Here is a 14,401-nt window from a genome sequence, read left to right on the forward strand (position 1 = left end):
CATGGCTGAGGAAATATCCAATATGGCAGTCCCATTTGTACATGTCTGCATTGTTTTAAATAGACAGCTGGATGGCTGAAATTATCCCTCTTCTAATTACCCCTGCAAGACAAATTCCTCACTTAGGAGCGCGTGCAACATAGACACACTGACACTGCTGTGGTTCCTGTCGGATTAATGAGACAGGGGTATCAATTATTAACTATCAGGCCGCGACAACATCAACGCCTCTAAATTTGTTGTCACGTCAGCAACACCCCGGGGGCAACGCCCATTCGCCCGACCCGCACCCCAGCCCTTTGGATTGACAGATCAAACAGACACAGTGTGAACTGAGATGACACCAGCATCTGATCTGGAGATGTAGAGACAAACACCTGAGGGAAGAAGCCCTAGTACTGCCATACATGGTTGTTTCAGCCTCAGTGGACTAAAGGAGTTCTAATGGCTGAGATGAGGAACTAGAGGGAGTAACGGAGAAGTCCCATTACCCAATAAACACCACCAGGGGGCAATGGACTAGCTAGACCCCGAGACCATAGCCCATTCATACATACTGTAATGTCTACACCACGGTCTGTGCATCACAGCATACATCACTATGAATCATTCATCTTGTCCTTTATTTATCCAGCTAGTTGCAACTAGTTCCACAATACTCATGTGCTCCAGTGGTGCCCCAATTTAATAATAACAATAATAATACATTTGTAGAGCGCATTGACCCACGGTCAATTTCCAAATTTCATTACCTACTGGGATTGAGGTTGGTAGAGATACTCTGACATAGATACAATGGTTCTCCCTCTGTTTTTAGGAAACTATAATTTGTGGGTTCATTCAAATGTGAGCATAAATGCATGATAAACATATACATGACATGAGATCAAATATTAATACCATGCACCATGCTTGCTGAACAAATTAGCTCAATAAGATAGATAATCAATGCAGATCTTCAGTCCATATGCAGCATGTTACATTTCCTGCTGGGTGTAACATAATGAAGCTGGATTGGATGGGATCTGAAATGACTGCGCATACATACAGTGCCTTCGGAAAGTATTCAGACCTCTTGACTTTTTCCACATTTTGTTACATTACAGCCTTTTTCTAAAATTGACTAAATTGTTTGTTTCTGTCATCAATCTACACAAAATACCCCTTAATGATGAAGCAAAATTTTAGCAAATGTATAAAATAAAATAAACTGAAATATAACATTTACATAAGTATTCAGACCCTTTACTCAACACTTTGTTGAAGCACGTTTGACAGCAATTATAGCCTAAAGTCTTCTTGGGTATGACGCTACAAGCTTGGCACACCTGTATTTGGGGAGTTTTTCCCATTGTTCTCTGCAGATCCTCTCAAGCTCTGTCAGGTTGGATGGGGAGGGTCGCTGCACAGCTATTTTCAGGTCTCTCTAGAGATGTTTGATCGGGTTCAAGTGCGGGCTCTGGCTGGGCCACTCAAGGTCATTCAAAGACTTGTACCGAAGCCACTATTCATTGTCTTGGCTGTGTGCTGAGGGTTGTTGTCCTGTTGGAAGGTGAACCTTCGCCCCAGTCTGAAGTCCTGAGCGCTCTGGAGCAGGTTTTCATTAAGGATCTCTCTGTACTTTACTCTGTTCATCCTTCCCTCAATCCTGACTAGTCTCTGAATAACATCCTCACAGCATGTTGCTGCCACCACCATACTTCACCGTAGCGATGGTGCCAGGTTTCCTCCAGATGTGACGCTTTGCATTCAGGCCAAAGTTTAATCTTGGTTTCATCAGACCAGAGAATCTTGTTTCTCATAGTCTGAGATTCCTTTAGGTGTCTTTTGGCAAACTTCAAGCGGGCTGTCATGTGCCTTTTACTGAGGAGTGGCTTCCGTCTGGCCACACTACCATAAAGGCCTGATTGGTGGAATGCTGTAGCGATGGTTGTCCTTCTGGAAGTTTCTCCCATCTCCACAGAGGTACTCTGGAGCTCTGTCTGAGTGACCGTCAGGCCCTTCTCCCCCAATTGCTCAGTTTGGCCGTGCGGCCAGCTCTAGGAAGAGTCTTGGTGGTTCCAAACTTCTTTCATTTAAGAATGATGGAGGCCACCGTGTTCTTGGGGACCTTCAATGCTGCAGAATTTTTTGGGTATCCTTCCCCAGATCTGTGCTTCAACACAATCCTGTCTCAGAGCTCTATGAACAGTTCCTTCGACCTCATGGCTTGGTTTTTGCTCTGACATGCACTGTCAACTGTGGGACTTCAAATAGACAGGTGTATGCCTTTCCAAATAATGTCCAATCAATTGAATTTACCACAGGTGGACTCCAATCAAGTTGTAGCAACATCTCAAGGATGATCAATGGAAAAAGGATGCACCTGAGCTCAATTTCAAGTCTCGTAACAAAACCTGTTTTCACTTTGTCATTATGGGGTATTGTATTATTTTAGAATAAGGCTGTAGCGTAACAAAATGTGGAAAAAATCAAGGGGTCTGAATACTTTCCAAATGCACTGTACATGCTGAAGCCATCCCATGTGCATGCATATGTCATCTGTCTCGGTTTATTTAAGGGCTAGCCCTTCCTTACATAATGTTACATGCTTGCAAATGGCTCCTGATTAGAATTGATTTGATTTCATCTCTCTAAGGAGGAGGAGGTGGACTGAAGCAAAACGACAAGTGAAGGTCATGCAAGTGAAAGAATTTTGTTCCCTTGTTACATCCTCTCTTTGTTTCAGATTTGATCTCGCTCCTTATCCCACAACATGCTCATCTTTCATCCACAACAAAGTTACTTAGACAATGCTATTCATTTTTATTTTACTTAACTAGGCAAGTCAGTTAAGAACAAATTCTTATTTCAATGACGGCCTAAGAACAGTGGGTTAACTGCCTTGTTCAGGGGTAGAACGACAGATTTTGACCTTGTCAGCTCGGGGATTCAATCTTGCAACCTTCCGGTTACTAGTCCAACGCTCTAACCACTAGGCTACCTGCCGTCTTTCAAAAGATGATAGAGCTTTTCCATATTGGATGGCAGTCCTACATGGGAAAGAGTGTAACATAAACTTTCCCCCCTCTCGCCAACTGGAATTTATCTTCCACCTCAATGCCTTCCCAGAGTGCAATCATATGGCCTCCTGTTTTCTAGCCTTTCACCTTCTCCTTACTCACACAGACTCTCAAATAGTGTACACATACAGTGCTAAGACATTACTATTACTACTAAGAAATAAATCCTCTGCCTCATAAATCTTATTTATTCTCTCTCTCACACACACAGTAAAATCCCTCCTGTACTTTGTATACTTTTCCACACATACTTAATCCATACAAAGTTAACAATGTGATGTGATGACTGAACAGAGATTACAGATCAGATGGCCTGTGTGTGCCCTGGGCGGTCTGTGTTCTACCTGTCTCTCTCACATGTGACTCCATATGGCGTCTGTCCACAGCAGCAGCAGTCCAGCTCCAGGGAGAACAGGACATGTCATCACTAGCCATACTCCTCTGACCATATGGCCCCAGCTCTAAATCTCTGGGGAGGAAAAAGAGAGTGTGTCTAAGTCCAAAAGCTAAATCCAAATCTTTCTGTATTATGTCAACCGTAGTTGTGGAAAGGTCCCATGGTACGGACCCCTGTAGAACATAGCCTTCATAGTGGGATTAATAAATATGAAGACTATGCTATAGGTTATTCCACTGTCCTGGTTTAGGGAATAACAATGTCCTGATTAGAGGTCGACCAATTCTGATTTTTCAACGCCGATACCGATTATTGGAGGGCTTATACAGGGCGATACCGATTAATCGTCCGATTTTTTTTTTGTTTGTAATAATGACAATTACAACAATACTGAATGAACACTTATTTTAACTTAATATAATACATCAATAAAATAAATGTAGCCTCAAATAAATTATGAAACATGTTCAATTTGGTTTAAATAATGCAAAAACAAAGTGTTGGCCATAACGTAAAAGTGCAATATGTGCAATGTAAGAAAGCTAACTTTTAAGTTCCTTGCTCAGAACATGAGAACATATGAAAGTTGGTGACTCCTTTTAACATGAGTCTTCATTATTCCCAGGTAAGAAGTTTTAGGTTGTAGTTATTATAGGAATTATAGGACTATTTCTGTCTATACGATTTGTATTTCATATACCTTTGACTATTGGATGTTCTTATAGGCACTTTAGTATTGCCAGTGTAACAGTATAGCTTCCATCCCTCTCCTCGCTCCTACCTAGGCTCAAACCAGGAACACATCGACAACAGCCACCCTCGAAGCAGCATTACCCATGCAGAGCAAGGGGAACAACTACTCCAAGTCTCAGAGCGAGTGACATTTTAAATGCTATTAGCGCGCACCCCGCTAACTAGCTAGCCATTTCACATCGGTTACACCAGCCTAATCTCGGGAGTTGATAGGCTTGAAGTCATAAACAGCACAATGCTTGAAGCATTGCGAAGAGCTGCTGGCAAATGCACGAAAGTGCTGTTTGAATGAATGCTTACAAGCCTGCTGGTGCCTACCACCGCTCAGTCAGACTGCTCTATCAAATCATAGACTTAATTATAACATAATAACACAGAGAAATACGAGCCTTTGGTCATTAAAATGGTCGATTCCGGAAACTATCATTTCGAAAACAAAACGTTTATTCTTTCAGTGAAATACGGAACCGTTCCGTATTTTATCTAACGGATGGCATCCCTAAGTCTAATGATTGCTGTTACGTTGTACAACCTTCAATGTTATGTCATAATTATGTACAGTTCTGGCAAATTAATTACAGCCTTTGTTAGGAATAAATGGACTTCACACAGTTTGCAATGAGCCAGGCGGCCCAAACTGCTGCATATACCCTGACTGCTTGCACGGAACGCAAGGGAAGTGACAATTTCCCTAGTTGTAAGAATTCAAGTTAGCAGGCAATTTTAACTAAATATGCAGGTTTAAAAATATATACTTGTGTATTGATTTTAAAGAAAGGGATTGATATTTATGGTTAGGTACATTGGTGCAATGACAGTACTTTTTTCGCAAATGCACTTCTTAAATCATCACCCGTTTGTCGAAGTAGGCTGTGATTCAATGAGAAATTAACAGGCACCGCATCGATTATATGCAACACAGGACACGCTAGATAAACTAGTAATTTCATCAACCATGTGTAGTTAACTAGTGATTATGTTAAGATTGATTGTTTTTTATAAGATAAGTTTAATGCTAGCTAGCAACTTACCTTGGCTTCTTGCTGCCCTCGCGTAACAGGTAGTCAGCCTGCCATGCAGGCTCCTTGTGGAGTGCAATTTAAGGCAGGTTGTTAGAGCATTGGACTAGTAACCGGAAGGTTGCAAAAACGAATCCCTGAGCTGACAAGGTAAAAATCTGTCGTTCTGCCCCTGAACAAGGCAGTTAACCCACCGTTCCTAGGCCATCATTGAAAATAAGAATGTGTTCTTAACTGACTTGGCTAGTTAAATAAAGCTGTAAAAAAAAAAAAAAAGAAATGACAAATCGGTTTCCAAAAATACCGATTACCGATTGTTATGAAAACTTGAAATCGGCCCTAATTAATCGGCCATTCCGATTAATCGGTCGACCTCTAGTCTTGATATGACTCTGTCAGAGCACAGGCATCTGAGTTTATGGCGCTGAAATCTGACTAATCCTTCACTTTGTCTGATTTAAAGGGACCTGGTGAATTGTTGTTAAAGCAATATCTTTTGTTTACGTATATATCCCTGCCTGACACCTCAGTAAAAAAAGTCTGCCTGCTCACATCTACAGTGTACAGCAACACACCATCTGGGTATCTGTTTTGTTCTATATCCCCATCGGTGTGAACGTTCATTGTTGACGTGAAGCAAAGAATCATACACATCTTTTTCTGCCGACGAAGAATGAAGGACAGAAAATACACTTTAAAACCACAGACGGACCAGTTGACATCAACAACTAACTACACAATTATCACCATTCTATGTCACCACAGAGAGATAGGCCTATGGGATGCATCTGAGAATACAGTAGGCCTATTCCTTTCTTAAAAATACCCTCACTCCTTCTTCCACTTACAGTATACCTCTGTTCTCCTTACTTTTCAAATCTACAACGACATTGCATAATCCATGATGACATTTTTAAATGCCAAGTAAACATAGTGCACCTTTTTTGCTTTTACAATAGCATGCTTTGGTGAAGGTATCCTTTCAGTGCTAATTAGGGAGACTTTGCCGGACGCAAGCAGTAGTTTTACAGGTTAAAATATTTATAGCTGTGTGTACTTGCTGATGCTACTGTGAAGATGAAAAAGGACTAGCAATGACTGAGCGGCATGCCCATCAAGCCCCCAGTCACCGCCTTACAATTCCCTTATCACAGCCCGCTGTTTAGGCTACAGCCTGTTTGTCACAGCCATAAACACTGAACAAGGTGACAGTAGTCACCAACTAAATGCGCGATCATTACCTTGACCTCCACCATTGATCCTATCTCTCTGCTCAGAATGTGTCAGCGTTAATTAAAGCTCGTCCAGGCTGTGACACTGTGACATCCAACACAAAAGCATCAGACCATTACCTGAACACCACAGGAGGTTGGTGGCACCTTAATTGGGGAGGACGGTCTCGTGGCAATGGCTGGAGTGGAATCAGTTGAACGGTATTAAACACATTAAACACATGGTTTCTATGTGTTTGATGCCATTCCATCAAGACCGTTCCAGACATTACTATGAGCTGTCCTCCCCTCAGCAGCCTCCACTGCTGAACACATCTCAGGAGGTGAGGGAAAGAGGCATAGGTTATCTATCACTTTAAAGGAAAACTCCACCCAAAAACTATATTTTGTTATTTGATTCATTATCCCATTTTTGATATTGTCCCAAAATGTTTAGCATGTCAGCAATCATGTTTTCAAGACATATAACTTTCAAAATACAGAAATACATTTTTCATCATATGATGTTTTGGGTGTAATTTTATATTATATGTTCCTATAACGGCGATGTTTGAAGATGTTGCTACAGTAGCCTATTGCCACGTCAAAGTCCTAGAATAGACTAGTGGTTCCCAACCTGGGGTACAACCCCTGGGGGCATTGGCCTACCCACAGGGGGTACTTGAGAAGACTCATGAGACTTAGGCCTACCAGTAAAATGCACACGGGGGGCACTTCAGGAGTAGTCTGGGTAGAGCAAAATTCAGTTGGTGGTAGGCTACAGTAACCGAAAAACGTTTGGAACCACTGGCCAAGCCCTAAACTCCACCATCCAAACATGAAACTCTTCAACAAATTTGTAACGCTCACAGAGCACACGCATATTATTGTTTATGCTACTAGTGACATTACATCTACACAAAAAACGACTTATTGGAACATTGAAATAATTTACTGTATAATCTAAAAGTTACATTTCATTTCCAACCTGTGTTTGATGATTGCCATCTCCGGTATTGGTGCGCTTTTTATAGGGTGCGCGCAACATTAGACTACTTCATCATTGGCCTATAGGCTATCACGTCAGTGACACCGGTAATTATTCCGTTATGGATGAATGTTTTTACATTGCAAGTAATTCCTATTCATGTCGGATGTGTAAATGTTTGTTTGTCAGATGTTAGGTTTCTATCCAGTTGGTGACAGATTTTCATGCGAATATTCTAAAGTCCGCATAAAAACAATATGCACATTTTCCCACCAGAGATGTGTTTCCATCAAATTGACTTGTTACGGACACAAGGCTGTGAGGGATGACATAGTACACATAAAAATAACTTTTGCGGTTAAATTCCCATGTACCAACAAAAAAAAGTTTCCATCGCATTTTGAACTCAACTCATTGTTTTGTCCTACATTTTTGCACGGTTTAGATAGAGAATGTGCCCATTCTGGTCTTGGCATGTGCGTTCTGGCCAACAACTCGCAGATACAGTGCAGTGGGTATGCCACCTATATTATGAGATTATTATGGATATAAGAGCGAAATTATTTTTATTTGTCAAAACCAAGCATTGATCATCATGTCACCAGAATAAGACCTTCGATAGGAATTGGAAAGGAGCATCAAGCTTATCAGGTGCACTTTCACCAGCCTGTGAAGTTCCTCATAATTGATTTCATCTATAGCGTAATAAATCAATAGTGTGCAACTGCAGCCCACAACTCGGGGCGTTTCTGCATGTGGGCATGACTGCATCTGCAGGAACGCTCCCTCTTGAGCATTGGTTCCTTCATGGACACCGCCCCTTCCCCTCCTCTCCCCCTTGAGCACGACATCTTCATGCTTGTGTGACACTTTTGAATGTCAGTCAAAAGGGAAATAAAAGTATTATCTTAGTTTTTTAACAGAACTGTGGGAAACAGTGCGCGACAGGGATGTGCCTTATACTAAGAAGTGGCACAGTGGTCTAAGACACTGCATCTCAGGGCAAGAGGTGTCACCACAGTACTTGGTTCAAATCCAGGCTGCATCACATCTGGCTGTGATTGGGTGGTGCACAATTGGCCAAGTGTTGCTGGGGTAGGCTTTCCTTGTAAATAAGAATTTGTCCTTAACTTACTTGCCTAAATAAATATACTGCTGTGCCACTTGGGAGCCCCAGTTCCACCCATCTCTAATAAACTACATGCTTTCCTGAGTCATAGTGGGAGGACAACATATCATTGTGTGACTCCTAGTTTACTTAGATATGATGGTTGTCATATCAATATTTGCACATAAAGGTGTTTTTGCTGCCATTTCTTGCATAATTAATTTTACAGACACAAAAAGATCCCACCTTGTCTAGCATATTTTGTTTTGTCTACATTTGGAAAGTTTACTGGCCTGTCATGAATTTTTTTTATTGGGCATGTACTTTACTTGCATAAAAAGTTGGATGTACTGTAAACCTGTTTTTTTTTAGGCTTTTTTATTGTGCCCATTTTAACCGGTCTTTGAAAAACCTAACTCTTTCTGTGTTTATGGTTTAGCCCATTTTGGGAGTCTCTTTTCAGGCTATATACCATCCTCTAGTCATTATTTACATTTTAGTCATTTAGCAGATGCTCTTATCCAGAGTGACTTAAAGGAGCAAACAGGTTTAAGTGCCTTGCTCAAGGGCACTTCGACAGATAGTTCACCTAGTTGGCTTGGGGATTCGAACCAGCACCCTTTTGGTTACTGACCCAACGCTCTTAACTGCTAGAACGCTTGTTATACTCATTGCTCACGTGAGTGAGTGGCAGGCCTGTTTAAGGCTATTAAGCATTTTGCCTTTTTGAGTTCAGTAGATTCGTTTGTATTTTATTTAGCTTCTTGTAAATATCATTAAACATTTTGGACAATCACTTTTTGCACTAGACCTATCATCACCGGGCTGCACTCTAAATTAAACTGGCTGTATTTGCACCATATTTGTATTCTCTGGCTTCTCTGTGTTCTCGAACCCTCCTAACTGGACTGGCAGATCCCATTATATGGTAACACAATAGATATGTTCTCCTCTATCAGACTACCTCTGCACAGTGCTGGAAAAGTACCCAATTGTTATACTTGAGTAACAGTAAAGATACCGCAATAGAAAACTAGTAAATGTGAAAGTCACCCAGTAAAATTCTACTTAAGAAAAAGTCTAAAAGTATTTGGTTTTAAATATACTTATATAAGTATCTAAAGTAAATGGAATACCTAAAATATACTTAAGTATCAAAAGTAAAAGTATAAATCATTTCACATTCATTATGAATTTAACCATTTTCCTATCCTGCTAAGCATTCGAAATGTAATCAGTACTTTTGGGTGTCAGGGGAAATGTTTGGAGTAAAAAGTACATTCTTTTCTTTAGAAAGGTAGTGTTTTAGAACACCTACTCATTCAAGGGTTTTTCTTTATTTTTACAATTTTCTACATTGTATAATAATAGTGAAGACATCAAAACTATGAAATAACACATATTTAATCATGTAGTAACCAAAAATTGTGTTAAACAAATCAAAATGTGTTTTGTACTTGAGATTTTTCAAATAGCCACCCTTTGCCTTGATGACAGCTTTGCACATGCTTGGCATTCTCTCAACCAGCTTCATGAGGTAGTCACCTGGAATGCATTTCAATTAACAGGGGTGCCTTCTTAAAAGTTCATTTGTGGTATTTATTTCCTTCTTAATGTGTTTGAGCCAGTCAGTTGTGTTGTGACAAGGTAGGGGGGGTATACAGAAGATAGCCCTATTTGGTAAAAGACAAAGTCCATATTATGGCCTTCATCGTCAAATTGCTGCAAAGAAATCACTACTCAAAGGACACCAATAAGAAGAAGAGTCTTGCTTGGGCCAAGAAACATGAGCAATGGACATTAGACCGGTGGAAATGTGTCCTTTGGTCTGGAGTCCAAATTGGAGATTTTTGGTTACAACCGCCGTGTCTTTGTGAGATGCGGTGTGGGTGAACGGATGATCTCTGCATGTGTATTTCCCACCGTAAAGCATGGAGTGGGAGGTGTTATGGTGTGGTGGTTCTTTGCTGGTGACACTGTCTGTGATTTATTTAGAATTTAGAACACTTAATCAGCATGGCTACCACAGAATTCTACAGCGATAAGCCATCCCATCTGGTTTAGGCTTAGTGGGACTATCATTTGTTTTTCAACAGGACAATGACCCAACACACCTCCAGGCTGTGTAAGGGCTATTTGACCAAGAAGTAGAGTGATGAAGTGCTGCATCAGATGACCTGGCCTCCACAATACCCTGACCTAAACCCAATTGAGATGGTTTTGGATGAGTTGGACCGCAGAAAGAAGGAAAAGCAGCCAACAAGTGCTCAGCATATGTAGGAACTCCTTTAAGACTGTTGGAAAAGCATTTCAGGTGAAGCTGGTTGAGAGAATGCCAAGAGTGTGCAAAGCTGTCATCAAAGCAAAGGGTGGCTATTTGAAGAATCTCAAATATAAAATATATTTTTATTTGTTTAACACTTTTTTGGTTACTTCATGATTCCATATGTGTTATTTCATAGTTGTGATGTCTTCACTATTATTCTACAATGTAGAGAATAGTAAAAATAAAGAAAAACCCTTGAATGAGTAGGTGTTCTAAAACTGTTGACCAGTAGTGTATATATACCCCAAAAACAACTTAAGTAGTATTTTAAGAATTTTTACTTATTAAGTACTATACACCACTGCCTCTGCCAAACTAGCCAAATGGAGACTATGTATTTGACCATGCTGAACCTGCTACTTTGAATTTGCTTCATCTTCGAGATCACATCCAAGCATCACTTTGTCACAGAGGTTATTGATCCTAACAGATAGGATTTGCTGAGGCTTTGAAAGGCTCCTGTTGTTATTGATACAACATGTTTCTGACTGGGCATGAATCATTCACACACTGTAAACCTCAATGTGCTGTCACAACTTTTGAGGAAACCCTTTGCACTTAATATATCTGAGTACAGTTACTCAGTGATTTTGTAGCCATTACTCAAACCGAGTCACTGTGACCCTGTAGGGGGTCCAGATTTGAGTTATATCAGCTTGAAAATGTTGATTAATGCCCCCACTAAGCCACGTCTCCAATTTAATTTCCCAGTGTGCCTCGCCTTTTCGAGTGAATTGTATAGTTGCCACCCATGAGTGTTTGTGTTAGTGAATTCACCTTCACCAAGTGAGTTCCTAGGCAAATGTTATCATTATAATTAAACTCTATGACAATACAGTACATATTCATAAGGCTTTATTTTGAGGCCTAGCTTTACAGTGGCCTGAAAACTCATGGTTTACAGGCCACATTAGGGTTGCAAAAACCTGGGAAGTTTACTAGAATTTTGCAACCCTGCTTGCAAGTCATATTATGCTGGCTTGCAAAGTGATGTGTAATTCCTATTGGAATCCAGCCACAGTTATATCCAACAGTTGACATTTTTATTCACCCACAACCTGCATTCATAATAACTGCCAGGGTCAGAAACAGTGTGAGGAGACCTAAGCTATTTAATCTGGAACAAGCATTTCACTAACAGGTGCAAAAAAATCTAACTAAATTATTGGACTAATCAATATACATGCAAAAACAAAGATATTCAAAACAATTCTAAAGAATCTACCTGCAGTAGAGCATGCTGGGAAAAAAAGTGAATTTGTTATTGTATCATAAAAAAAAAAATAAAAAAAAAAACAAAAAAAATATATATATATATATATATATATATATATATATATATATATATATATATATATGTGACTTCTCATTTACTTTTGAGTCAATGCCACATTTTCATTGACTGAGTTCTGCTTACTATAAATATTTGAGTTAAAAATGCCTTTGGGTTTACAGTGCATTCATTTACAAATCCAAATGCTATCAAGTTTATGGGTATGGATACATTGTCCTTATGATGTACACATAATTACAATTTCCCTCAGCAGACAAACATAATGGTAAGAACGTATCATAATATACATCATCAGCAAGCCTTTTTGGCAATGCATTATATCACCAGTAGGGGTGGCCAACACACCTATCATGGAATATTTGTAATACCACACATCAACTTTATGAATTGTTTGTTTATATATTTTTTTATTTAACCTTTATTTAATTAGGCAAGTCAGTTAAGAACAAATTCTTATTTACAATGACGGCCTACCCCGGCCAAACCCTAATCCGGACGACGCTGGGCCAATTGTGCACCGCCCTATGGGGCTCACAGCCGGTTGTGATACAGCCTGGAATCGAACCAGGGTCTGTAGTGAAGCCTCTAGCACTGAGATGTAGTACCTTAGACCGCTGTACCACTCAAAAATGTAACACATTCCTAATATTTTTTTGTCTTGCCCATTCACCTTATGAATGGCACACATACACAATCCCATGTCTCAATTGTCTCAAGGCTTAAAAATCCTTCTTTAACGTGTCTCCTCCCCTTCATCTACACTCATTGAAGTGGATTTAATAAGTGACATCAATAAGGGATCATAGCTTTCCCCTGGGTTCACTTTGTCAGTCTATGTCATGGAAAGAGCAGGTGCTCTTGATGTTTTGTATACTCAGTGTAGGTCTAGTGACTTTTCGCAAGTTATTATTTAAGCTAAAAATGAAAAATGTCCGTTATATTCAATGAAAATTCTTAAATTCTTGAATTGGAATTTCCCTAATTGATTCAACTGAAATGGTATTGACTCCAATCTCCTTTTTTTCAGTATCCTCCTATGTAGTAATACATGAATAAACAGTGAATAAAGTGGATAACAGTCGAAATGTGTGGATGTCAGAAGACAGTTTACAACATATAGCCTTTGTCTGCTTGAGAAAACGGAAGAAAAAAAAATCATAAAAATACTGTAAACTTAACATTAAAACAGACTATTTTGGTGCTCTTACATCCTGGTACATTCATATTGTATTTGCCCGGTAATCTGCAATATGGTATCCATCCAACTACCCTTATGTCATTTGTAAACAAACGCCAGTGTTGGCACATGACTGCCGCTACCCGCTTGTCATCTAAATTAAATATCATGGCATTATAATACTGTATGTTGGATAACTCAGCTCTGCAAACGAGCTACTACGTTCGCAGCCATGGCGGGACATAGAAGATGCTTCTTGCTGCAAAGTGTTTGATTTGACGGCTTTTGAAGGCATTTGGTTGACATGCTCGATGGTTACACTGTGAATTTTAGAAAAACTCTAGTATTGTCGAGTATCTACCGGAAGTTTAATGAGTGATATACATGCTATTTTGGCCAGGTGGGCAATGTCTCCGGTCGACGGCACGCGTGTTTGAGTTGGAATTTAGACCAGGGAAGGTGTTCTGAGCGTTTTCACACCAGATATTATGTGGCACCGTAAGATATCGTAACCCTTTTAATCACGATGTTTTCTTCGAATTAAACAAGTAATATTTCTGCTGGCGTTGGGTAGGTAGTCTATCCGAAATCGAAGGACAAGAAAACACCTGCATCACATGGGGATATTTTTATACCGGTCGGTGGGTACGTACTGTATCACTCTTTCTTCTTGTCTGATAAACTGTTGAATTTTGGTTTATAGACCTGTGATCTGCGTAGAGTATTCCAGGTTGAGCAGTTGCTTTTTTAGTTATGCTGTGTTGTGGGTACACCTTTAAAGATGTTTCACCATTGAGATCATGGCATCCATGCGCCATGATTGGGCTTTCATAGAATGTTTCCAAAAAATGTATTGAAGTCATTCATATTTTCTCATTATTACGTTATTAGCTTGGTTCTTGTCCAAGGAAGGCCATGAATTGATGACTGACCCAAAATAGGCCAAATGTGGGCTGTCACATAGGGCTAGCCCAAGATTGATGAGCATAGTGATGAGTATGTAGAATCTAGCTAGAGAGCATTGCATTTATCTTCCAAACATCCACAGAATCTATATGGTACAGTG

The 14,401-nt window shown here is 39.9% G+C and overlaps 1 protein-coding gene across 4 annotated transcripts in view; it reads left to right on the forward strand.

Annotated features, from left to right (window-relative positions):
• Window positions 1–13,462: 13,462 nt before the first annotated feature.
• The window catches only part of LOC106587286 (protein BEAN1), a 44,521-nt gene continuing 43,582 nt past the window's right edge, over window positions 13,463–14,401 (forward strand). For all 4 annotated transcript variants that reach the window (XM_045708601.1, XM_014175524.2, XM_045708602.1 and 1 more), the window contains exon 1: window positions 13,463–13,980. Coding sequence is in view for 2 of the 4 variants with exons in the window: in XM_014175524.2 (XP_014030999.1) it covers window positions 13,953–13,980 (28 nt within the window). In the remaining 2 variants the exon portion in view is untranslated. The remainder of the gene's footprint in view (window positions 13,981–14,401) is intronic.

Source organism: Salmo salar, chromosome ssa26 (assembly GCF_905237065.1).
Source record: "Salmo salar chromosome ssa26, Ssal_v3.1, whole genome shotgun sequence".
Taxonomy (NCBI): Eukaryota; Metazoa; Chordata; class Actinopteri; order Salmoniformes; family Salmonidae; genus Salmo; species Salmo salar.